Source organism: Manis javanica, chromosome 2 (genome assembly GCF_040802235.1).
Source record: "Manis javanica isolate MJ-LG chromosome 2, MJ_LKY, whole genome shotgun sequence".
Taxonomy (NCBI): domain Eukaryota; kingdom Metazoa; phylum Chordata; class Mammalia; order Pholidota; family Manidae; genus Manis; species Manis javanica.
Genome location: NC_133157.1, coordinates 171,273,889 through 171,300,436, shown reverse-complemented (window position 1 = coordinate 171,300,436; position 26,548 = coordinate 171,273,889). Strand labels below are relative to the sequence as shown.

The 26,548-nt window shown below is 38.8% G+C and overlaps 1 protein-coding gene and 1 long non-coding RNA gene across 3 annotated transcripts in view; one reads left to right on the top strand and one right to left on the bottom strand.

Annotated features, from left to right (window-relative positions):
• Positions 1-24,423, bottom strand: part of E2F5 (E2F transcription factor 5) — a 28,525-nt gene extending 4,102 nt beyond the window's left edge. Inside the window, exons 1-5 of one of the 2 annotated variants that reach the window (XM_036998104.2) lie at positions 23,902-24,423; positions 4,593-4,702; positions 3,570-3,731; positions 2,251-2,294; positions 957-1,021 (exon numbers count right to left, since the gene is read on the bottom strand). In XM_036998104.2, coding sequence (XP_036853999.1) covers positions 957-1,021; positions 2,251-2,294; positions 3,570-3,731; positions 4,593-4,702; positions 23,902-24,138 — 618 coding nt within the window. In that variant the 5' untranslated portion in view covers positions 24,139-24,423. The remainder of the gene's footprint in view (positions 1-956; positions 1,022-2,250; positions 2,295-3,569; positions 3,732-4,592; positions 4,703-23,901) is intronic. The other variant, XM_036998105.2, reaches the window with a different exon arrangement.
• LOC118969904 (uncharacterized) lies at positions 22,862-26,064 on the top strand. The gene is made up of 2 exons (XR_012128297.1): positions 22,862-23,959; positions 24,476-26,064. It is a non-coding gene; the product is annotated as an uncharacterized lncRNA (long non-coding RNA).
• The last annotated feature ends 484 nt before the right edge of the window (positions 26,065-26,548 follow it).

The window sequence follows — 26,548 nt, the reverse complement described above, 5'->3', positions numbered from 1 at the left end:
ATCCACACAACAAAATAAAAAGTCATTAAGTCAAAGCACAATAGTAGAGACCAAGAGTGTAACAAGATATTGAGGGCTCTAAACTAGTTTACTTTTCCCTGAAAGGAAGCTTTTCTCAAATCAAAAACTCTCAGCTGTAGAATTTTGGCAACAGGCACTTTTACTGTAACTATCATGTTGGAGCTCCACAGTGCATTCATTCTCTGTACTGTGGACTCCATCCCCTGGCATCCACCACAGATGTCATCCCAACATGCTGTCTTAAACAGCAACTGTTTCACAAAATGTTTTTCCATACAGCAAGCACAAAGACAATTGGTTTTCCTACACAGATATAAATGTAAAGTTCCTCCATTTCAAAAAGGTAATTTGAATCATGAGGCTCCATAATCCAGTAATAAAAATGCTTAATTACAAAGTTCTACAATAGCTAGGAGGAGAGGACGGATACTAATAGTAGTCTTTTTCTCTACTCCCTCTTTTACTTGTTAATGGCTGTTAAGTCAGTTTGATTTAGGTAATCTGAATCTAAAAACTAGCATCATGAAACATATATAGTATAGTCAATGTCTTTTACTCAATAAGCTAGAAAACATTTTTTAAAAGACCTAACTTAAAGCAGTGTTATTGTTGATATTGAATTTTTTTCTCAGGATTGTCATATCACTTATAATCATTTAAACTGATTTTGTAGATTATTGACCATCACTAGTCATTTGATATCTTCTAGTTCAAAATCAAGTTAAAAGAAAATCAAAATGTTAAATGATTCAGTCACTTCTGTAATTTTACTAAGTACTGAAGACATCCAAATTCAGATATTTATACTTTAAAATAGAAAACTTGAAAGCAGTAACTTGAAAATGTTAACACACAATTAACTCATGTTCAGATAAAGAAAATACATTCATCCCTCTTGAGACACTGGATCCATCTTAACAAGTTATTCTACGTACCATTTCTGGAATAGGAACTTCTAGCTGTGTACCAGAAGGTGCTTGAATGGCCAAAAGTGTATCACCTGATCAAAAATAAATATTTTTAAATTTTAGAAAATACTATTCATTCTGGAATACAGTGAAGGTGTGCTGGCTCTGGGGTCAGAATGCTAAGGTCTGAATTCAAGCTAGGCGACTGGGCTTTGGTTCCTAATTCTGTAAGATGGGGAAAATGTAACTTACTACATAGGTTTGCTTTGAGAATTAAATGAGGTAATGTATTAGATCTTAGTATAGGGTAAATACTCAGTGTTAGCTCTATTCTCATTCACAAATTCAGCTTCTTAATTTTGTTTCCATTGAGTCTCATGTAAAATCCAAGATTCTTGAAACCTTTAGCCTCAATTAAATAACACAGTTCAATTGAGATTTTTAAACTGAAATGATGGGACAGTAGAGATTGGGTATGATTTAGTGACATTTTTAGTTAAAGTAAACTTTTAAAGCCAAACTCTACAGCAAACTCTGTTGAGTTGAAGATTAAAAATACTTTCCCCAAGCTTTCTTAGAAAGCTGATAAGACATGGCAAAGTAGAGCAATAAGGCCATGCATATTTCCAACAGTCTTTGATGGAAAGTCAGATTCCATCGGAAAGGTGCTTGGCAGATTTGTTTTTTGTACGTGCATAATACACAAGACTGTCCTTTTTAATAGGCCATGCATAATTAATTATAAAATGTACACAAAATTTCATTATACTTGTGTTATAATTACGGGAATACATGTTTCCCTCACCCATTTTAGTTACCAATACATTATATTGGCATTTCAAGGGGAATACATGGAGGCAGGAGATGGAACTGGGTTAGGAATCATTTTTCTGTTTATAAAACGGATTCACCTACCTCTGTCCTCATACTTTCTTTGGGTTCATTTGTGAACAGTGCATTTGCTGCATATGGTTTCATAAACAGTGCCAATGAGAACTGTGTTCTAGTTCAAGTTTGGTTACTGACTCTGATTCTGTGACATGGAGACTGTTGCTTATTCCCTCTTTGACTTGGCTGCCCCTCCACACACAGTTTATACCTACCAGTGCAGGCAATGAAGTGAAAACGTGAAAAACAGTTATTGTCATGGTAACAGGATGAAAGCAGCCTGTCAATATACAGCACTGTACAGTGAGTCAAAATGTCCACAGCTGCTAAAAATAATGACTTAGGGTGGTGTGTGGGTAATTTTGAGTTACTCTGCACTAAATAGGTTGATCAGAAAAAAAGGGCAAGGAACAAATTTATTAATAGCACTTACCATTAAAGCAATTACAGATGTCTTCATGAGTTACATAGGAAAATGTACTGTCATAAGAGTTAAGGAGCAACATTTATATCAAGGTCTAAGCATTTAAATTAAGATAATATGTCTGAAGGCCAAAATAAACAAAATGACCAAATGGGTGAAGGTGCAGCCAAACAAGACCACATAAAAAAGTCTGAAGTCTGAAAGGGCAGAGACAATGAATCATCCATAAGAGGACTGCCCATCTTCTGCTCTGGGAAGAAGCCACTTTTGATTCATGACATCTGAGGACCTTTGCGGGAAAGATGAAAAACAGTGCATATTCCTCACGGAGACAGGGCTTCTGGGGGAAGATATCCATGGGGATAAGGATGCTATTGGTGGGAGTAGAAAGTGACCATAAAAGCCTCTACATCAAGAATCTTTTTGTATCATGGTTTGGGGAATTAGGAGTGGCCAGAATCTTGCAAAGCAGTGCAGCAAAGTCCAAGATCAACTAGTTCAATGGTTTTTTAATCTGGGGACTCCACAAAGCACATCTTGAAAAAACCCATTGTTATCAAACTTTTAAAGAGCTTTAATCCACAGAAAGGAAATAAAAAATGAGATCATTGACTTTTTCAACAAACGCAACATAAAAAATAAACTATGTTCATCAAAAATTTATGAGAGATTGGTAGAAGAGAAATGTAGTTGAAAAGTTTTATACAAGTACAGGTAAGTTCACAAATCAATAGAATCACAGGAATCTAAGAGAACAATGATTTTTAAGAAACATGAAGTCTATCACTAATTTTTCCTCCAACATAATACGATAGGTACTGTCTCCAGTACCTTCTCCAGTAGGTACTGTCTTTGGGTAAATATTAGGCAGAAAGTATCCTGGACTGAGTGAAGGCCCATGATATTTCATTTTCAAACCAAAATTTATTTTTTGCAACTTTGAGAGTTGCTGAGTTTTCACCACTTCAGAACAGTGAACATAATTATTTAAATACATCTATGCACTTAACAATGATTTCTAATATTCAAAGACCCCCTAAGCACACTTTAGTTGGCACATTACATTCCGTCAACGAGTAGACCAAAAGTAGATGAATACTTTTTCTTCATGCAACACAGGAATAGTTAATAGATGTACTATGTAAGTTTAAAATGTAAAAAAAATAAATATTAGTAAAAATTATTAGAAAACTATTATAAAATTAAAACATTCACTTACAAAACTGAACTCTACAACATTAGAATAAAGTAACTGATCTTCAGACTGGAAGAACGTACTGCATGAATACATATTCCACAGCTGTATGTATAAGGCATTAAAAGGATATCTATTATTAATGGAGTCGTCCATCACATTTTTGATGCTCTGCTGTAGCCACAACTTCTGCTGATCAAGTTCTCTTTCCTTCAGTTCTAGATCTTCAATTTCAGCCTTAAGATACCTTAATCTATCTATGACTTCTTTAGTATTGCAGCCAGCACCTACACCTCTTAAAAACATGAGAATTAATAGCCCCAGAATCAGGCCCAGGTTAATTTCTGTAGTAATAAAGCTGACTTAATTAGTAATATATTCAAGACAAAAATCTTTACACTTTCCTGAAAATCAGGCATTAAAGTCCTTACAAAATTTAAACAGCATACCTCTGAACATTTTTGCTTAGAAAATTTATTGCCAAGAACAATCAAATTATGAAAATTTTCAATATATTCTAGAATGTCCTCTAAAAGCCAGGCTGGTGACTGAGGAGACAGAAGGATGTCAGAACCTCACGGTCACAGCTGGAAGCCTCACAACAGACAGATACTGGTAAAATAGGTTGCAACCTTTTAGTATTTTGGTGGGATTTTGCCTTAAAAACCAAACAAAACAGAAAACTAAAGCCAAAGGGGACATATATGCAGAACAAAGTATTTTTCACATTCAAACATACAACTAACTATACAACAGTTAACAAATGATAACATGCATTTCAATCAACTATTATTTATAAGGTTTATATTCCTATGTAGAAGACATAGTTCCTGTTCTCATGGAGATTATATTAATTGAGCAGATAAACACTCAGGCAAAGACAGATTAATAATACAAAGCAATACAGTGTGTGCCAAATGAGTAACTTTAGGGAGAAAAAGATTAGAATGTTAAGACTATAAATAAAACAACAGCAAGAGCAAGGGACCATACCAACACAGGAGTGACCAGGGAAAAATGAAGGGCCTGGTGTGACAAGAGTGGAAGGCTGAAGTAGAGAATTTGAGAGACAGATGGTAGGAAGGTCAGATTTTACAGAGCATTAGGAAGAAAAGGGTTTAGAAGAGGGTTCCGAGGGTACTGGCTTGTAACTTACTTCCACTGGATACTGTTTTTTGACTTTTTTTCAATCAGGTCGATTCCTTCCAAGACATTGGTGATATCATAAATTCTTCTTTTTTGCCTCACAGCCAAAGTATCTGCAGCCTGTTTAAAAAAGGGGGAAGGGGGGAGGGACAAAGAACAATAAAATTAAGGACAATTCATATTTTAAAGCCAAAAAGCGTTAATTATTAAGTTCACAGTATGAGAGCCCAATTCCAAATATGACCTGGTCAGTTGCTTGGGAACAATAGCTGGGTATGTTTAAAGCATCTCTAAAACATTTCAAATACCACAGAAACTATTTCACTTACAAGCCAGCAGATGTTGGAATGGAGAAAAAAATGGAGAGGTCATGACACAAAGCCCACAAAAATAGAAGAACACAATGAGAATACTTTGTGTCACCTTATGGACTAATCCTGAGGAGGAGCTATTAATTGTCTACCCATGTCACTTCCTATCTTATTTCTCTGTTCATAAACAATCTCATCTAAAAACAGCCTTAATTATATATTGAAAGATTGAAAAATTATATCTTAGCAATTTTTAATTAAGACACATGGCGGTGGGGGGGGGGGAAAGAATCCTAAATTACATACACACACTTGTAATAACTCGAACTACATTACCTGCATTTTTAAAACTCAAGTGAAAATGGAGGAATGAATCATGCCATCCCAACCCAAAGTGTAAAAATCAATAAGAAATCAAAGTTTTCAGCAAAAAGTCGTGGTACCAGCAAATATACAAAAGTTTGTTAATTTCACTCACATTAGGTAAGAGCAACAAAAATACTTCATGCTATCATGTTATAAATGAACTCAGGATTGCTGTACAGTTAGTCCTCTGGTTGATTCGCACTCAAGTTTCTGACATCTGTTCCCCAATAGAACAAACAGAACCTCAAAGAAAAATGACAGCTTTTTCAGAGTGAATTCAACAATAGCCTGTCTTGAATATGGAGTCATATGATAAGATTAATGGTAATAATGAAAAACACACTTCTGTCTTACAATATTCAGCACATTACCTAATTAATGAACAGGATGTAGCTTCCTATAACTGGTTGCCAGCTCTCCCAGAGCATCATTACTTTCTTAATTCTATTAAAAAAAAAAAGTAGCTCCTACAAAACTCCAGGAAAGCATATTTTTTGCTACCTGGACCTTCCTTCCACGGAGAGCAATGTGACTGACAGCTACTGCTCATTTCACGGGCAGCTAAACCCTTGAGCAAAATGTCCATTCTATCAATCCACTTGCTCTGCTGCCAAAAATGTAGGTCACTATTGTCCAGTCACTCGGGTCTTCAGGAAAGGGGTCACACCTCAGACAGGGGACCAGGAGAGAAGTAGGATGCAGCAGAGAGAAGGAAGAACCAGAAAGTGAGGCTCTTTGAGTCCCCCAGCTCCATCTCTTCTAGAGAACCACAAAATTAAAGTGGGACTAGCCATGGTTTCACTGATATTCTCTTCCCTTGCACTTAGCAACCCCTTCATAAAGTTTCTGTTCTTCAGTTTATGGCTGATTTGCTAAAGAGCAATACTCTACTACAAAGTTAACTAAAAATCTGAAGTTGTGGGTTCAGCACACACTTCCCTCTGGAGAGGCCCGCTTGAGAAGGAGCCCAGAGCCCTCCAAGCTGGCTCTGTGTTGCCCGTATCTATGTACTCACGCACAAAAGCATTCACAACCATAGCAACAGCTCACCGGTCAGGACCTCAGAATATGTTTGTATGAACCAGACCACAGAAGCCCAGGAGAGCTCGCTTTCAGCTTAAAGTTTTAAAAATTATCTACTTTATACTTATTAGTTAAACAATTACAAATATTAATCTTTGACTTCCAAAACTGAACATTAGCTCTTAAATACATTTCTATTCAAGTCTATAAACATAGACATGACGAGCATGTACAGAGCAGCATATCATTTAAAAAGGATTCTCCAGGAGGCTTTTATTTTGGCAGTCACATCCTGCTTTGGATGTTAGCTTCTGGAGTTAGGCACCTGGAGATCGAATCCCAGCCTGGCCACTTCCTATCTTCAGCTGGTATCAAACTTAATAAGCCTCATTACCATTTTTTTTGTAAAATGGAATACCATATGATGAACTGTGGGAGTTAAACTGGATAATCTTAACAGAATGCCTGCTGCAAAAGTAATACTTAAACATTGGTAAGTAAAAGCCTTATTATCACACACAAGTTGAAACAGATTATAAGATTTAGAGATGTGTGTACATGAACTTATCATATTTTGTTATGTTTTGAAAAAATACATTTTCAATTCTTCAAAAGTTTTATTAAGTAATTTAAGGCATTCATACTTACTAGAATCATACAATGAATCACTATCACCATTCATTCAGCACCAACAATGTGCCAAGCTTACTCTGAGTCTTAAGGATACAGTAGCGACAGAGCAAAGTCCCTGCTTGCAAAGAGGGGAGAAGAGTTAATAATATCCAATAGCACAAATCATGTTAAGAGGAATGCATGTAGGGAGGTGCTATATTTAATACGGTTTTCAAAGAAGAGCTCTTTGATGAGGTGACATTTGAAATGAATGGAAGAAGTGACCACTGTGAACATCTATCTGGTAGAAGCAGCCAAGTGCAAAGGCCCTGAAGTGGGACATGCTCAGCTCTTTCAAAGAAAGGCAGGCAAGCAAAGCGGCCGGAATAGGGAGACTGAGGACAGGGGGAGGATAGGGAGGGATGGAATGAGGGGAGAAGCCAGACATGGAGGGGAAGAGGCAGACAGACAGGGAGACAAAGATGATAATGTCCTCAAGAAAGATAGCAGAGGCCCCATCCCTGAGGGTTGCAGGCCGTTGTAAAGACTTCAGCTTTTACTCTCAGTGAAATGGAAAATCACTGCAAGGCTTTTAGTACATGGTGATTTGACTCCACATTTTAAAAGTTTCTCTTTGGCTGCTCTGGGCAGAAGAAAGGCAATGGCAATGATTATAATTCGAGAGATGGTAGTGGCTTGGATGAAGGGGTACCGTGGAGGTTGTGAAAAATGCTGAGATTCAAGATGTATTTTGAAGGTACAGCCAGCAGCAGACCCTGAAAGAGGAGTCAAGGGTGTCCCAAGTTTTGATATGAGCAACTGGAGAGAGTAAGACTGCAGGGGGAACAGGCGTGGGGCACTGGAAACCAGGAACGTGGCTTTGGACATCCTGACATCCAAGAGAGAAATCCGGGAGACCATGGACATGAGAATGTGTGGGCTGGGAGGTCCACGTTAGATATACAAATTTGGTATTCATTGTAAACATGCGTTTTAGGACCCACTGGATTCACCTACAAGGCGAGCATACTCAAGAGTGATCTTGGGGTACTCTAGTGCTTAAAGTCTGCAAAACGAGGTGCAACCTGCCACTGGGGCCAAAGAAGTAGCGAGAGGGGGGTCTTGGAAGCCAAGGAAGAGCCTGAGAACAAGTGACCACGTCGAGTGCTGCCATCAGGATGAGTGAGACGGGCACTGAGGCCTGAGCAGCGCCTCTGACTTGGTGAAGATCCCTGGTGATCTTGGTCAGAGCTGTTTGGCAGAGTAATGGAATCAAAAGCCTCAATGGAGCGGTTTCAAGAGAGTGGAAAGCTAGAGTGGACAACTCTTTTGAAGAATTTTGCTGCAAAGAGGAAGAGAAATGGGGCAGTAGCTGTACGGAAGCATGGGGTCTCTCCGGGAAGTTTTTTTCTTCCTCCCTCCATTTAAAGATGGGAAATAATTCAACATAATAAGAATAGTCTGGTAATAGAGGAAGAGGGATAATTAACGAGGCAGGGGAGACGAGGGACAACCGCTAAATAAATAGATGTACATAGGCCCAGGGGAGTGTGAATCAGACGAGCCGAGGGTTTGGTCTCAGATAATAACAGAGCATATTAATGACGGAAGGCCAGCAGGGTGCCCAGGTGCAGATGGAGGTACGACAGTGGACAAGGCAGGAGGATTTCCTTCCAATTGCTTTTTATTTTCTCATCAGTGGTGGTGGTGGTGAGGGGAATCAAGGGAGGAAGAGGCCGTTAACTTTTGGATAGAACAAAGGGTGAAATACGGATCTAGGAGAGCAAGAGGGTAAGCAGAGCAGAAGGAATGCTGGACCCCATTATTCGTTCTTTTGAAGTTAGTGGTCATGAGTTTAAAGTGAGCACCGTCAGCACCATTTTGCATTTTTCCCCAGCCCTGGAAAATAGCCTGGGCACCAATAAGGGGCAGGCAGATGGCAAAGTGGCTTCAGCCTCACCCCATGCTGTCACTATAGCTGCTGCATAAATGCACGTGTGCATGCATCAAATTTACTCAAACGTTACATTTGCTATTGTAAGACTTGACCTATAAAGCCACAGAGGAATCATCTAATTGTACTACACTAATTTTTCGGGAAAAATAAACAAACATAACCCTCTGAAAGAATCAGATCTCCCTCAGATGGGAAATCCTTTCCTAAAAATGACCAGTGGTGAACAAAGTTATGTCTATAAACAACAAAATTAAAGCTTTTGATGCTTTCAAGGGGTGAGCGAGACAAGTAAACCAGGAGTTGAGAGATCACATACAGGTGCTAAAAAGGGCTTTAAAAATTTCCTGGCTCCACCCTTTCACTTTAACAAATGAGTCCACTAAGACCCAGGGTTAACTTTGGGAGGGAGAGAGATTATGTGGTAGCTTTATTTGAGTTAAGGTTAGTTGCGGCTCATTTGTCCAGGGATGTTCTCCTGATGAAGCATGATGTTGCATTCAAAAGGGCTAACATGAAAAAAATAACTACGGTAAACAGCCCGTCTTTCAGGTTCTCCATCTGCAAAGCGGGTAATTTAACTCTCTTCCGGGACCACAGATGCGGGTAGGTGTGCACTCAATGTCTTAGCCACTGTGCTTCAGAAACGACATGGCAGTGAGGACCAGAATCCAATAATGAAAAAAAAGTGTGATGGAAACACTACATAAAATCAATTCGTTATATACACACGCACAAGAGTGGGATGCTGGAAATAAGGTGGAAGGAACCTCAGTGAGGCACCAATAAAATATTTTAATGAAAACTTTAAAAAAACTGAACTCAGGTTGAGCTGTGCCACGTAGTATTTTCTGATCTTTTGGATGATCAGCTAATTTCAAACACTGTTAAAGATAATTAACATGTAGACTGTTTAATTTCAACCCACAGCAAAGAACCATTTGTGAGCCAGTGGTGGGGTAATTTGTAATGGGATCTTTCTCAGATGTTATCTAAATTAATGCTCACAGTTGCTTCTTTATAAAGTAGGTATCATTCTGCCCATTTCATAGAAAAAAGAAAGCTAATGAATAATCAGGTGAAATCTGGCATGAATTCATGACAAAACATTTTCAAATGGGCTTCTGTCTTTCAAAAGACAGTAACAAATGTGGTACACCATCAAAATTTCCAAGCTATGCCATGGCACTGAATAAGTGATTCAAGCACCACAGGGTTATAGGTGGTTTCCTCTAGAGCGTATAAAATAATCCAAAAAAACAGTAAGACCTTCATTTTCACTTATTTATTTATTCAAAAATAGTAAATAGTAACAAAACTGTGTATATATCTAAGGCTTTGGGATTATGGCTAACATCCTGTGTTAGAGAATGAGGCTTAAAAAACATAGAGATAAAGTAAAGTAGTGATGAAGTGTTATTAAGAGATTGAAAAAAGAGAGATTACTTAAGGTGGGGGCAAAAAAGGAAGTTCCTGGAGGAGGTAGCTGTGTGCTTTCAATGGGTCTGTAGGGAACATTAAATCAAGAAGGAAATTAAATATTAAAAAATAACTTACTTGAACAATACAAAGGGCTCCCTCCAGACACAGCACTAAGCACGTGTTTCAATTCCCAGTCAGCACCATGCCTGAAAGGGGTATCTCCTAAAAAAAACTCCAGTGTTTTTGCTACCCCAAACTAACTGCTATATTTGCTATGTATATATTTGATCCTATTTTTTTTTTGAGAGGGCATCTCTCACATTTATTGATCAAATGGTTGTTAACAATAAAATTCTGTATAGGGGGGGTCAATGCTCAATGCACAATCATTAATCCATCTCAAGCCTAATTCTCGTCAGTCTCCAATCTTCTGAAGCATAACGAACAAGTTCTTACATGGTGAACAAATTTTTACATAGTGAATAAATTCTTACATGGTAAACAGTACAAGGGCATTCATCACAGAAACTTTCGGTTTTGAACCCGCATTATGAACTATAAACAATCAGGTCAAATATGAATATTCATTTGATTTTTATACTTGATTTATATGTTGATCCCACATTTCTCCCTTTATTATTATTATTATTTTTATTTTTAATAAAATGCTGAAGTGGTAGGTAGATGCAAGATAAAGGTAGAAAACATAGTTTAGTGCTGTAAGAGGGCAAATGTAGATGATCAGGTGTGTGCCTATGGACTAAGTATTAATCCAAGCTAGACAAGGGCAGTATTTGCTCCTATTTTAAAGTTAATAAATATATATACTAATATAACATACTATACATATTTGGTATATATTATACATAATACTATTATATGTAATTTAGTATATGCAATATATGTAATTTAGTGTATATTATATATATATGTAATATATTTTATATGTAATACATTTATATATTGAAGCTATATATATGTGCATATATAGAGAGAAATGCTTAAGCTTTAAATTTGTTCTAATATTTTAAATTGAAATGTAGTTTACATACATTACATTAGTTTTGGGTGTATAACTCTGTGATTCAATATTTCATCATGAAGTGACCCACAGTAAATCTAGCTACCATCTGTCACCATACAAAATTGTTACATATTATTGACTATTTCTCTATGCTATGCACTGTATCCTCCCCATGTCTTATTTATTTTGTAAGTGGAAGTTGTACATACATGGTACCCCCATATCTTACTTATTTTATAATTGGAAATTTGTACCTTCTAATAAACGCTGCATAAGCTTTTAAAAAGAAACTTTATTTTTATTGTCTTGCTCAAGTTACTGAACATTACTCAAAAGAAAAAAGAAGGTATTTGATAAAGTATCTATTTAAGTAGGAAAAGCTGGCTGAAACTCTGAAATCTATAAATTGCAAACTCTAGAGACTGCCTAAGTCTTCAACCGCACTGCATTTGGAAATTTTCTTCTCATAAGTATCACCTTCTTACCAGAGGAGAAAAATTAAGCATACATCTACTATTCTACCACTGGGATGTGCATCTGCACATTCTGTGTCATCCTGTTGGTGACAGGCATAGAAGTGAGCTCCATGGCTTGTGGGATAGGCTCCACGTCCTAGCTCTAGGGTCCTGGGGAAGTTACTTAGCTTCTTTCTGCCTCATCTGTAAGACGATTGGTAAGACATTTTTATGGATTAAATTTGTATATTTGAAACACTTAAGAGTGTCTGGCACATGATATGCATTACATTTGTGTTAGCTATGATTACTATTATTGATTCAATTTCTCACCTAAAGTAATAAGGAAATACTGTTCTTTGAAAGGTTTACCATGAAACACAATAGAATATGCCTATGTATCTGGTATAACTCACGTTAACACTTTAGAACACAGTCAAGCACAATGAAGAAGGGAAAAGGGCTTCTGAAAAGGGAAAATGTAGAAAAAGCTGTATTTTGCTGCATTAAGAGTTTACCTCATTTGAATCCTGCTTAGCCCTCCTTTTATATGATTCATAATAGTTGGCTATTTAATTACTATGTCCACAGAACTGGAAGTACCATCTGGGTCCCTAGGGAGGCATCCCAGCAGCAGTCAAAGGACAAGAAAGAAACCATGGAAGGGAAAAAAACTCACCATGCAGACAAAACTGAGGCCATTGGACATGGCAGCAGTCCAGTGTTCTTAGAAAAGCTTTAAGGGTATCATCTCCAAAGAATACAAACAACAATATTCACTGTGACTATCTTGAATTACCAAAAACTTACTGTCTTTTGCAGTTTTAAGAAGACAGATATGTGTAACACATTTTGGAAAATTTTCAGCCAAAACAATAAATGTTTTTAATAAGAAATAATGTTACTGACATAATCAGAAAACTCAGCTATGGACAAAAGCTCATTATCTAAAGGATAAACAATGGTTTCAAGATACCTGGACTTGTCATATTCAAGAAGAATATACTAGTCTGGTATGGATTTTCAAATAAATCTAAAGATCTCAAAGAGATTATGGTGAGTATGAACTATGACTAACCTAGTTAAACTCAACTTTCCTGATAGTCTCCTTCATAACTGTGGCCAACAGTCTATCCTGAAAACTGATTAAAATCCCTCCAAATTACTGGGGCATCTCTTCCTCAAATACACACACACTTGCACACATGTATGTACATCAAAATATCAAAAGTATTCTTCACTAGGAAGTTCTAAATGTTGAATCTGTAAGAGAAATAAAAATGAAAAGATAAAGATTCCATTATCTCAACATTTAAAACTCATATAAAAAAAAGCCTGAAGACCATAAATTAAAATGTTGACAAAAGATGGAATTCACACCAAAAAAATTGCTAATGTTCTTGAAAAGTTTTCAAACTTTTAATGAGGTGAGAAAGGAATAATCACTAAAAGAATGCAAATTAATGCCATCAAAATCTTTGTCTACACAAAGGCTTGTACCTAAATAATTGTAACAGCCCCAAATGAATGGATAAGGAAAGTCCAAGGTACTCGTAAAATAAAATACCGCTTGGATATAAGGAATAAACTACTGGTATATGCAACAACATAGGTGGATCATCATGCGGAGTGAGAGAAGTTAAAAAGAGAGTACATACTGTACCAGTGCATTGGCATGAAACTCTAGAAAAGGTCATTTTAATTCATGGGAAAGAGAATAGAACGATGGCTGCTTGGGACTGAGGGTGAGGCAGGGAATTGGCTGGGAGGAGACGAAAGAACTGCTCTGGGTGATGATTTCCATCTAGTTGTGGCGGTTATGGATATAAGCACTTGTTGGAACCATTGAACTATGTGCTTAAAATGGGAGCGTGTTAGTGTGTGCAAATTATGCCTGTATAAAGTCAACTATAAAACACTGATACTATCATTCACCACTTTTCAAATTTGTAAAATATGAAAGCATCCAAATACCTAATATTGATTCTTCCTATCTACATATCTATCTACCATTTATATAACAGACACTTGGGAACAGCCCTTACTGTGTGCCAGGCACTGTGTAACTGGTAAAAACTCACTTTAGCAATTCCTATAATAACCATATGAGATAGATACTATTATTGCTGCCATGTTTGCAAAAGGGTCAACTGAGGCTCCATAACTTGCCCAACACCACTGAATGTAGTAAAATCAGGTCATAAATCCAGGGTGCATGCTTTAAACCACTATACTACGCTACTTCTGATGTAATGAGGTGGTTGGTCATGATCAATGCTGTTTGTGGAGTGTATATTAATAGCATCTTGTGTAAAGCAATTAGCCCTAAAAATGTTTATCATCCTTTGATCTAGTAATCCTTTAGCATAGATTATTATAAATAGAAATAATTCAAAATGTCTAAGTACCAAAAATGTTTTCTAGACCTTGGTTGCTGAATCCAATGGATACCACAAAGTCTTGTATCTTCTGCAGCACTTGACACTGGTTGGTTATTCCCTCCATCCCACAACACTGGCCTGGCCTTGATGCCACCATGACCCCCCAGAGTTTTTCTAAGTGTCTGTTGTTCTTCCTCAGCTTCCTTTTTTTCTGCTGCTCCTGAACCATTAGTGTTGCCTGAGTCCCATTCTTGGTCTTCTTTCCATTCTGAACCATTTCATGCTGCACAGGCCCATCCTACTGCCTGGAGAAGGTTTAAACTGTATGCCCAGGTTTTTTTCCTTGTCACCAGATTCAAAATTCCCACAAGCTACCAATCAGTCTACTCAAGGATGACCTATGGGTATCTCACACCTGTCCAGAACTGAACTTACCTTTCCCCAAATCTCCTTCTTTAGAACTTCTAAATGAAAATCACCACGATCCATTTAATTGACTGAGCCAGTGACTTGGCATTTCATCCAGGATTATTCCTGTTCCTACAGTCAGCTTCCAAGCGCTGCAGTATAAACATCATCTGAATCTCTCCACTTATTTACACTTCCACTGCCTCTACCCTAGTCCGGCCTGAACTCCTGCCTGCAATTCAACCATATTCTCTTACTCTAACAGTCATCTGATTTATAGCTTCTCAAATGTGCCCCTTTCCCTGGCCTCCCAGCTCTGGCACACGCTGCCTTGCTGCAAATGCCCTGTCACCTAAGTGAAATCCATTCACTCAACTACTTGTTGAACGCTGGTGACAGACCGGCTGGGTCAGCACTGCTAACACAAGACAGAGTCTCTCACTGCACACAGCACTTGGTCTAGAGGGAAACACGGACAAACAAATGAACAAAGAAAAAGAAACCCACAGTGATACAGGGTATTAAGGAAAAGAAGAGGTTGCTGATAAAGAGAATAAAATGGAACCAACTTTCGCCCCGTAAGATTAAGGGGAAGTCAGGAAATGCACCTGTATGTTTTCTATTGCTGCTGTCGCAAATTACCACAAATGTGGTGGCTTAAAACAACACACATTTATTATCTTATTGTCTGTAACTCAGCAGCTCAAATTAGGTCTCGCTGAGCTAAAATCAAGGTATTGGTAAGGCTGTGTCCCTCCTGGAGGCTCTAGGGAAGAATCTATTTGTCTTTTCTAGCTTCCAGTTGGCTGCACTCCTTGGCTAGTGGCTCCCTTCCTTGAGCAACAGTCTAGCCGAGGCCTTTTCATGCTGCTGCCGTCTCTCTGGTTCTGTCTTTTGCTTCTCTTCCACTTTTAAGGAACTTTGTAGTACAATGGACTAATCTGGATAATCCACGAACATCTCTGCCACACTCACAGTCCTGAACATTAGGATGTGGACATCTTGCAGGTGGGAGATCGTTATTCCACCTACCTCAGCATCTAAGAGGAAACATTTAACCTGAGACCGGAGGGTAGATAAACGGCCAAATGACTGTATGTAGAGATGTGCTCCAGGCAGGACAGGCCTGAGCAGCACCCTCAGATGGAGGGGAGGGCATGTGAGGGTACTGGAGGCCAGTGGCACAGGACAGGTAAGGGGCAAGGCCTTTAGAAAAGGTAGAGGAGGAGGGAGAGCCAGACGAAGTGTTCAGCTGTTGTTCTAAGCAGAGGAGCAACATGACTGTAATTCTTGGATTTTACCGTATCAGCGTCATCTGACTGAGTCCCTAAATTCCCAGCTCAGCTCCTACCTGCTCCCTGAAGCCTTCAACGGCTCTCACATCACCAATCCCTGAGGTTAAGTAGGTGCTTCCATATATCCCCTTATGGTGCAAAAAGTGTGTAATTTCCAATTTCCCTGATGTTCTCCCACTGAAGGAAAGGACTAGGGCACACAGTGGTTAGCTCATCTCTGTTGAATGAAGTGGAAAAAAGCCTAGAAACTTGTACTTACCTACAAGAATGATCAATATGACTGATCTGAATTGTGAGGCCATCACAAATGATGTTTATGATTTTAGAAAATACAAGTTTGACCTCAACTAGGAAAAGGTGTAACAAATTCAAGGAATATTGAAAATAGGAAACACTGGTCCTTTTTGGGTGGTGGCAGACTGGGTAATTTTTATTCTAGACTAAATCTTTTCCAAGCTATTATTTATATGTTACTTCAACAATTCTGTTTTAAGTTTAAAAAGGTAAATTAGAAAAAAAATCCTCCCTTTCATGAACATATTAAATTTGAGACACAAAAGGAGACTCATGGACTGATAATTAGGTAAAGTCAGTTTTAATGGGGAAAATCTGAAAAACAATGTAAGAATTTTCACCATACCAATACTTACCCTAGTAAAGAAATGTCACAGTATGATACACATCTCCAGGCAAATATACATGTGGTCCACATTGACAGGGACCCATATTCAAACATTTCATTGTTTTGATCAGCTAACAAAAGCATTTGACTTTTATAATTCATCCTTGGATTATTTTTTTCTTAAAAACTTCAGCTAATACCATTTAGTGCCCTGATGTTAAGGTAGACTTGATCTGAGTTTAAGTACTACTCCTGATTTCTGCTCTTTCCCTTCACCTAGTATATATTAATTTAAACTTTTTGAGTCCTTTCTTTCGTTGGGTGTTTCTTGTAAACAGATGACTGAATACTTTTTCACTGAAATAACTTTACTAATGAAGAACTGAATAGATTCACATGGACTGTATTCATGTGAAATAACAAGTTTCAGTAATTACTTATTTGATGTTTTCAGTGTATTATGCTTTCATGTTGCTACCTTTTATTCCATTTTATGGATTTGTTAAACTTTCTGTGCAATTTTTCCCCTTTAAGTGAGATAGCAATGCAAAGTGTATCTCTAGGGTGTTAACACCCTATTATTACTAAAGTTTTAATTTTTTATAAAAATTTAATTATTTATAAAAAGATTATTTATAAAAATAAAATGATGTATAAAATCAACAAGAGCTTAACCAAAATACCTGGACACCCCGCTTATATAAACTCTCAGTTAACTGAGGATTTTAACTAGAAACTCCTTATCCCTGTGCTGAGAATCTTCCTGAAATATCTACATTCCTGCCTATGTAAACCCTTATTTAAGGAAAGAACTTTTCCCCAATGACTGAGGCTCTTAACATCATTTTGAGCAACATCTCATTCACTGCTCTGTCCCCTGGAACACAAACATGTTGAAGGCTCAGCAAAACTTGCACTGATTTTGCTCTTTTTAATAATTAAATCTGAACTTTCAAAATTTTGTGATTTTTCTACTCTCCCCAGAAGTAGAATAAAATAGACTTTTACTATGAAAGTGAATTTTAATTTTTTCCGTTACAGAGACAACTCTCAAAGCTGATTCATTTTCACTCAAAATTAGGTCCCTTACTTAGTAATGTAGAATTTAAAAGCTGTAATAAGCTGCATTTCAAAGACATGTGCAGAGATGATTCCAGAGCATATAAAAGGGAGATTTATTCGATCCCTAACCTCCAGTATTTTCCTGGAGCAGCTCAGTCAACTCTGCTTGATATCAACTCCTTCTACTACCAGAAGTTATTTCTGATTCATGAATATTAAGACTGGAAAAGAAAAGGCCAAACTCATTCCATGGTTCTCAAAATTCCATTATGTTCAGCAGGCATCACAATTATCTGGAGTATCTGTTTAAAAATGCAAATTCCTAGGCACCTTCCCTAGTCTACAGAACCAGAGTTCTGAGGTCTGACATCAGAATTTGTGTTTTCATTAAGATCTGGGAGGTTCTGGTGCATTTGATCTTTGGTCTACACACTGAGAAATATTGTTATAATACCTTTCAGGCCACTACCTTTCTTGAAACCTGAGGGTGAAAGGACTGTACAGCTTAACACAAAAATAAAACTTGCCTGGCACTTGTCAGTTCACAAAGCACTGCTACCAGTTTGAGTGGCTCATCCCTTCTTCCTCCTTATATTAAATTTGCACATCCCATGGTAATGGTGAGATACACAGGATGTGAGGCTTGCTCAAGGATACTGCCAGGAAGTGGCAGAATGAGAACCAAGAACTCATAGCTACTGTCTTAAGTATGAGCCTGTTTATACTGTGCACACAGGTAAAATGTTATGTCTGACTTGTTGTTCTATAATAAAGTTGTTTCTCAAATTATACCAAAATCTTGAAGACAGGTACCTTTTGCTCAGCCTGGTGATTCAGGGCACCAATTCTGGCATCAGGCTACTTGGGTTCATAACTCATTTACAGTGGATATTGGCTGTCACTTAGCCTTGTTATGTCTCAATTTCCTAATCAGCAAAATGGAGATATAGTATCTCCTTTATAGTTTTGTTATAAAGCTTCTGGGATTTTGCCACTCATTTAGTCTTAGCTATTGGTAATGATTTGTATTAGTGTTGTAGAGCTTTAGTCTCCTGGAAATTTTCTTTTTCCATTTAGCCACGCATCTTGTAGTTAATAGATGTTTAATCATTGGACCCTGGAATGGATGTATCCAGATCAGGTTTATGTATGCATTTTTAATAGATTTTATTTTTAAAAGCAGTTTTAGGTTCACAACAAATTGAGCAAAAAGTACAGAGTTCCTTGCCTCCACACATGCATAGCCTCCGCCACTATCGATATTCCTCAGCGGAGTGGTACACTTGTTAAAATGGATGAACTTATATAGACATGTAATTATTACTCAAAGTCCATAGCTTACAATTGGGTTCACTCGTGGTGGTGCACATTCTATGGGTTTTAACAAATGTATAATGACAAATGTAACCATCATTACAGTATTACACAGAATAATTTTATTGCATTAAAAATAATATAAACTTTTTATAATCCTTTATAAAAGTTATTTTTAATCCTTTATGCTCTGCCTGTTTATCTTTCCCTCCACCCTCCCACTCCAGGTCTCCGTAGTTTTACCTTTCCAGAATGTTACACAGTTGGAATTACACAGTATGTAGCCTTTTCAGATTAGTTTCTCTATTTAAAGCTCCTTCATGATTTTTCATAGCTTGATAGCTCTCTTCTTTTAACGCTGAATAGTATTCCATAGTCTGGCTACACCAGGGTTTATTTATCCATTCACCTACTAAAGGATACCTTGGTTGCTTCTAAGTTTTGGCAATTATAAGTAAAGCTGCCAATAAGCATGTGTGTGCAGGATTTTGTGTGGACATAAGTTTTCAGCTCATTTAGGTAAATACCAAGTCGTGTGATAGCTGGATCATATGGTAAAGATAGGGTTAGTTTTACAGAAACTGCCAAACTATCTTCTAAAGTGCCTGCACCATTTTGCATTCCCACAGGCAGTGAATGAGAGTTCCTGTTGCTCCACATTCTTACCAGCATTAGGAGTTGGTAGTTTTTTGGATTTTTGCCATTCTAATAGGTATGCAGTGCAATCAACACTGTTGTTTTATACATTTTTTAAATTGTGCTAAAATGCACTAACTTAAAATGTTCCATCTTAACCATTTTTAAACTTACAGTTCAGTAGTTTTAAGTACATTCACACTACTGTATAAGTAAGCTCCAGAATGCTTCTCATATTGCAAACTGAAACTCTATAGCATTCGTTTCCTAGGCCTGCCATAACAAAATACCACAACGTGGGTGGCTTAAGCAACAAAAAGTTATTTGCTCATGGTTTTGGAGGCTGGAAGATCAAGGTGTCAGCGAGTTTGGTTTCTTTGAAGCCCCTCTCCTTGGCTTGCAGACGGCCACCCTCTCACTGTGTCCTCACAGGGGCTTTCCGCTGTGCACCTGCATCCCTGGTGACCGTGTGTCTAAATTTCCCTTCTTATAAGGACACCAGTCAGATTGGATTAGTGCCTACCCTTATGATTTCATTTTAACTTAGTGACCTCCCTAAAAGCTCCATCTCCAAACAGTCACCTTCTGAGTTACTGGGGGGTAAGGGCTTCAACACAGGAATTCTGAGGGGACACAATTCAGCCCATAACACCCATTAAAACAGCAACTTTCCATTCTCTCCCTGTGCCAACCCCTGGCAGTCACTCTTGTTTCTGTTTCTCCTACTTGAGTTAATTCATGTAAGTAGAATCAAATAGGGTTTGTTTGTGACTAGCATGTCTTTAAAGGCCATCTATGTTGTAGTATGTGAGACAAATTTCCTTCCTTTTTAGGTGGAATAATCTTCCATTGTATGAACATACCACATTTTGCTTATCCATTCATCTGTTGATGGACAGTTGTACTGCTTCCATTTTTTGACTACTGTGAATAACACTGCTATGAACATGGGTATACAAATGTCTGTTCAAGACCCTATTTTCAATTTTGGGGGATATATACTCAGAAAATGAAACTGTTCTGAGAATTTTTAACTATGCACTAAAGTTTGAGCTGTCCTATCCATATATCTTTCTTTAGGCTAATTCTTCCTTTATTCTGTGATACCAAATCTTTGCTTGATGTCACAAACTACAGCTTTAGATTAAGTATTTCTTCCAGGGTATTAATTGGTTAGTCATAAGTGGGTATGAATCAGGGACCTGTGTGATAAGAAACACCATAAATACTTTATATTAAGCCAGGTATCATTCCAGCAATCTGTAACTTAAACAATTACAATGAGAGATAAGCAATCTTGATCACACGTTAAAAAATTCAAGGTGGCACCAATATGTCAAATAAAATATAGAAACTCAGTTTGAAATTATATTTAACAGACATTTTCAAAACAACATATAGACCGTCATGACTATCCTAACAGTTCTTTAAATTCTTAGTTCTGGCAAAACGGAACCCTAATTTAATTTATGAAATAATCTGGATTTGCCATCAAAACCCTCAATTTCAAAGCAGGAGCTCAATACCTCTCTCTTCTATCAGTTGAGGGGTAAAAATAATCATTTTTCTTTAGAAGATTCCATGCCTTTACACTCATGAAAACCTTGTTTTTTTATGTGTGGTTTACTTTTTTTTAATAATACTGAAAGACAGTATAGCATAAAGAACAAGAAAAAATAGTCTAGTTTCAAATGTTTCTCATCTGTGAAATGGGGATGTTAGGCCCAAATATCCACTGTTGATAAGAGGATAAAATTAGTTAATATATGTAAAACGCCTGTTCCATAGTACACTCTAAATAAATGTTAGCTATTAGCAGCATAAATTAGCAAACCACATAGCTTGAAGGACTGTGATATAACTTGTCACCTCACTGGAACAAAAAGTAATAACCACTACCACTAGTGTTGTTAATGAGGCTATATGGTGGGAGTGTGGGTGGGGGATATTGAGTAAAAGTTTCTCAAAACACTTCCAAGTTGCTTCCATTCCCTCCTGTTAAATTATACTAGAAAGCTTTATTAGAATTTATTTGCTTTGTTAAGCTATGTCTTCAATTAGCTATATTATAGAGAAGAAATGCATCACTCAGACACAGCATTATGTTCTTATTCTTCAGTAGTATATGTCATCAGTTAAAAAAGAAATAGCATCTATGTCATTTTGGGTATTTTATGGAGATCCAAGATATTTGGATGGGAAGGTTGCTAAAATTGTTTTATTCATGATATTCACAAAAAAAGATGTTTTATTAACTGATTCTTAAAAATATAAGTGTATAATTCAAAAGTATCAGTAACTTACGCATGCTGAATACAAGCCCACAATGTAAGAATATAAGAAAAAATGTGATTTTAAACTTTCAAATTGGAGGTAATATATAATTGTCAGTGTCAGTCCATCTTCAAAAGGTATTATCAGAATGTCTTACTATTTTTTACTATACAATGCATAAAAAGAAACATCATTGGAAAGATTTCAATGTAAAATTTTACATGAGATTTTATACATATATATAAATTAATGAAAAAATATAGGTAAATAAATGAAATATGTATGTTTTCTTCATATGTATGTGAAAAAGATACTCGAACTGTCCTCTAGAATTAAAAAGTCCTTAACATAGTGAGATATAACATTACTGCAGAAACCTTTGAACTTTAAAGAAAGTTCCAGGATAAATGAAACAATGTTATGAAATACTAAACTCCACTTCCTACTCACTGCCTCTGTGACTTCTGGAGAGCAATTGTATGGCCACAGATGAAATAGGAGGAAGTCAAAGAATTTAAAGGCAAGCAAGGCAGTATTTGGAGGCAAAGTGAGAGAAAAGACCTGAAAATACAGCCCTCAGACTTCAGTGTTACCTGGAAACCCCCAAACTTCCCTGATTCCCTGAATTTCTGGTTTCTGAATAGCAGTTTGTGAGCTATGTTTTGTAACATTCCTGAATTTTGCTTATGATTTGACAACTTCCTATAAATTATTCAAACTGAATCCATTTAGTTCATAATTTAACTACTATACATGCCATAAAGTACTTTGAGGGAGAGGAGGAGGAGGGACTGCAGGGGAAAAAAGACAACAGGTATTTTCAAAGGTCAGGGAAAATTCCAGGAATACCACTTCAAAAAGAAGCTAGTAGAAAATAATTCCCCAAATGTAAAATACGTGCATCATGCTTCATTTGTATAAAGTAGAATAATCCAGATAATTCAATTCAACAACCACTTACTGAATACTTACTACACCCAGGGTCAGGAGAGGGGATCCGAAGACATACCTCAGCCCCTGGGCTCTACTGGCAGAAGGGCCCCTAGCAAAAGACATGTTTATCCCCCGAGTCTTCTGTCCCTACTTTCAGAGAGTACTGGGATGCTCTGCGGCTGAGAGGCTGCTTGCCTGGCTCCAGACTCAGCCACGGTATCTCAGTCACCTCCTCAAGCTGGGTAGGTGGTCCCCTGGGTGCAGGGACCATTCCTTAGCATAAGACCAGATTTAGGGTAATGCCTAGGAGGGGTCTGCAGTGATTACTGACTCATTGGTAATTTTTGTTTATTTTCAAAGCTTTGGTTCTTAAACTTGGTGCACTGGTTGAATTTTAATTTAAGCGATCACAATTCTCTTTTTCCTCAGCGCTGTGGAATCCTTCCAAATCCTGTTTGGACGGTTTAAACACTTTAACAGAAAAGTTTTTGATGCACGTTGTTGTTCGAAAAATCTGAACCGTAGTAAAAGACGAAGCACACATTCTCATGAAACAGTTTACTGAGCACTTCCACCCCTTTGGGTGAAAGTTGTAAGACATTTATTTTCCTTTTCGACTAATGGCAAATCTTACTTTTAGAAATCTCAGATGCCAAATTAAATCAGAAATCAAAGGTCCCCTCCTAACCCTCAGGATAATGAAAATAAGTGTAGAGGGAGAGGTTTTTTAAATTACAATTATTATTTTATCGGGAAGAGATGTAGAGAGTCACTTTTTTCCTTGATTTGCTAGACGTGGCAAAATCAGGTTTTGTTCATTTTCGCCAACAGTAACAAAGTCTCAACTTGAATTGTCCATTAAAACCATCAATCCCCAACAGTAAAATCAATCCCCAGGTGTCTCCGAGCAAAGCGCCGGGGGGGCCCCGACGCCTCTGCCACAGGTGCGGGGCAGCAAGGGCCCTTGGCCGCCCTCGGGTCCGAACACGGAGGCCACGCGGGCGCGCTCCAGTCCCGGGCTCTTTGTCGAGAGCCCCGCGCAGCGCCGGGCCCCATTGGTTACGCGGCCTGTCGGGGCCATCCCGTCCCTCGTCCCTCCCCCAGCCCGCCGTCCAGGGCCCGGGCGCCGGCCACATGGCCCCAGCTCCCGGGTAGCCACGCTGCCCGACCCACGCGGCGCCCGGTGGGCTTCTCCAAGCCACCCCCATGGTCGCCTCTCGCGCTCACCGCTTTGAGATCCAGGACGCCGTCCTTGGCCTCTTGCAGCAGCGACACGAACTTGGTGGTGAGCAGCCCGAGGCTCTTCTCGTGCCTGCTGCTGCCGCCCCCACCGACCCCGAACTGCGGCGGCGGCGGCGGCTGCTGCGGGGGCTGCGCCTGGGGCGGCTGCGCCGGCGGCCGCTGCCCCTGCCCCTGCCCCTGCGGCGCCGGCTGGGCCGAGCTCGCGGGCTCCGCCGCCGCCATCGCGACCCCACGCGCGCGGTCGGCCCCGCGCCCGCCGCCCCCGCCCGCGGCCACCTGCCGGGTCGGCTCCGCCGCGGCCGCCCCGCCGCCGGCCGAGGCGCGACCAAGGGTCCCGAGCTCCTGCAAACAACAGGTGCGGGAGCGCACCGGACTCGCGGCCGCCGGGCGCGCGGGCCTCCGCCCCCTCCCCGAGCCCGGGGAAGCGTGAATGCAGCCCACGACCGAGGGGAGGGGGAGTGGAAGCGAGGAGAAGGGGCAGCGAGGGGTGGGGACCCGAGTTTAAATGGCAGGAAGTGACGCCGCGGCCCGCGTTGCCGGGAAACGCATTTTTCTGTAGGAGGAGGAGCCGGGAGGAGGCGTGCGCGGAGCCTGTGCGGGTCGCGGGGACGCCCTGCTGTTGGCCAGCTGCCCGCGGGAAGGGCGAGCCCTGCAGCTACGCGCGGAGGAGAAAGGACTTCTCTGGGGCCGAAACTCACTATCTCCAGTGGCTGTCAGTTCCTGAGAAGCTGGTTGGGCCCTTCGGTCGCAGAGGGGCAGTAGCCTCCGGTCACTGGTCCTTGGTCGGTTTCTGCTGTCTGCCCTACTCGAGCTTCAGAATCCTTTGCAAACATTTCAGCGGCTTGGACCGAGTGCAGGATTTTATTCCGTGGGTCATCCTTTTGGATCCGGAATACAGGAAAAGCAGAATCATGGGGATTTAGGGTTCTGTCCACATAAGCAGTCATTCTCACCCTTTATTTTGTAGATAGAGAAAATGAGGTGTTGAGGGAGAGGTGAGGAATTGCCCAAGGACTCGTCGCTAGACTCCAGAGGTTCTGCATTTAGAACAGTGCTCTTAATACCGTTCTGGAAACAAATCATATTATCTGGAATAGTAGGCACTCACAGTTGTTTGCGCTTCAGTAATACCCCCAGCCATTTGTGGTAAATGGGATCGCACACAGATCTGAGAAAGGTTTTTCTCATTCCATTACACACGCTTAACAATCAGGCTAGATTTTAAATGAGTTGGTGTCACACAAAACACTCTGAATATAGTAGATGCTCAATAAGTATTAAGTGAGTGGAAATTCCATAAGACAGTAATTCAAGTTTCATGAAAGATTTTGCTTACTTTAAAATATTAAACTAGCAAGAAAAGGTCATTGTGAAATACAGCATTAACTAGTAAAACTGTACACACCATTTATAGCAACAAATTTATTTCTTATTCATAGGCACAGAACTTTATTAATAGCCAGATAGACTTTATTTTAATCAAAGGACTCTATAAACAAAACTTGGAATTAAAAATCTGAGGTAAAACATGAACATTTCAGTTAATAAAACCACTCAATTTAGCTGGAAATGTTTTTTCCTATGTGATTTGGCATTAGGAAAATTTTGCTAATGAATTTTATTGACAAATTAATAAAATTAATAAACAATGATGATTTCTTAAAATGGTTTTAATTTGAAGAGGGAACATTCTACTATAGGCGAAGGAACAGGATTGATAAAATTAATGTTATCTTTTTTAAACTTACATTTATATTGTGTCTTAGTCAGCTAGGGCTGCCGTAACAAAAACATCATAGATTGGGTGGCTTCAACAACAGAAATGGATTTCTCACAGTTGTGGAGGCTGGGAATTCCAGCGTCAGGCTGCCAGCATTGGTCGGGTTCTCTGCAAGCCCTGTGCCTGGCTTGCAGGTGGCTGCTTTCTCTCTGTCCGCACAGGGTGGAGAGAGAGCAAGGAAGCTCTCTGGTGTCTCTTCTTCAAGCACACTAATTCCATTCCGAGGTCCCACTCTCAAGACCTCATCTAAACCTAAAACCTCGCAAGCCTCCATCTCTAAATACCATCACACTGTGTGTGGTGTAAGCCTTTAACATGAGAATTTGGGAGAAACACAATTCATTCCATAATATACTTGGTAAAAATTATTTTGGTAGTTATGAAAATCTTTTTTTTATTTTAGTTTTTAAAGGTTTTCTAAAATGCAACTACTACATTATTAAAGATGTTAATAGGGCACTTGAAATTTATTTTGCACTGTTATGTTTTTCACAATACATTTTTCATTTTAAAAAAATTAGCTGAGGTAAAACTAGAAATCCAATTAGCAGGTATTTCAAGTTAATCTTCAAAATCTTACGTCTGTTGGAGAATCTAAAAGTCACATCTGTGGTCGCCAAATTTTAATGAGAAAAATCATCTCTGCTGTTTGTTAAAAATGCAGATTCTTTGGTCCAAAGCCTCGGAGATCAAATCAGCAGTTGATGTGAGAATTTGACTTGGGAATCTGTTTTTTTCAGTTTCAGATAATTCTCATGCACATGGTCACTCTTTGAGAAACACTGAATGATGCAATGAAAAAGAATGAAATTGCCCTTTTTTCCCAAAACAGCTAAAGATCTGAGACTGATA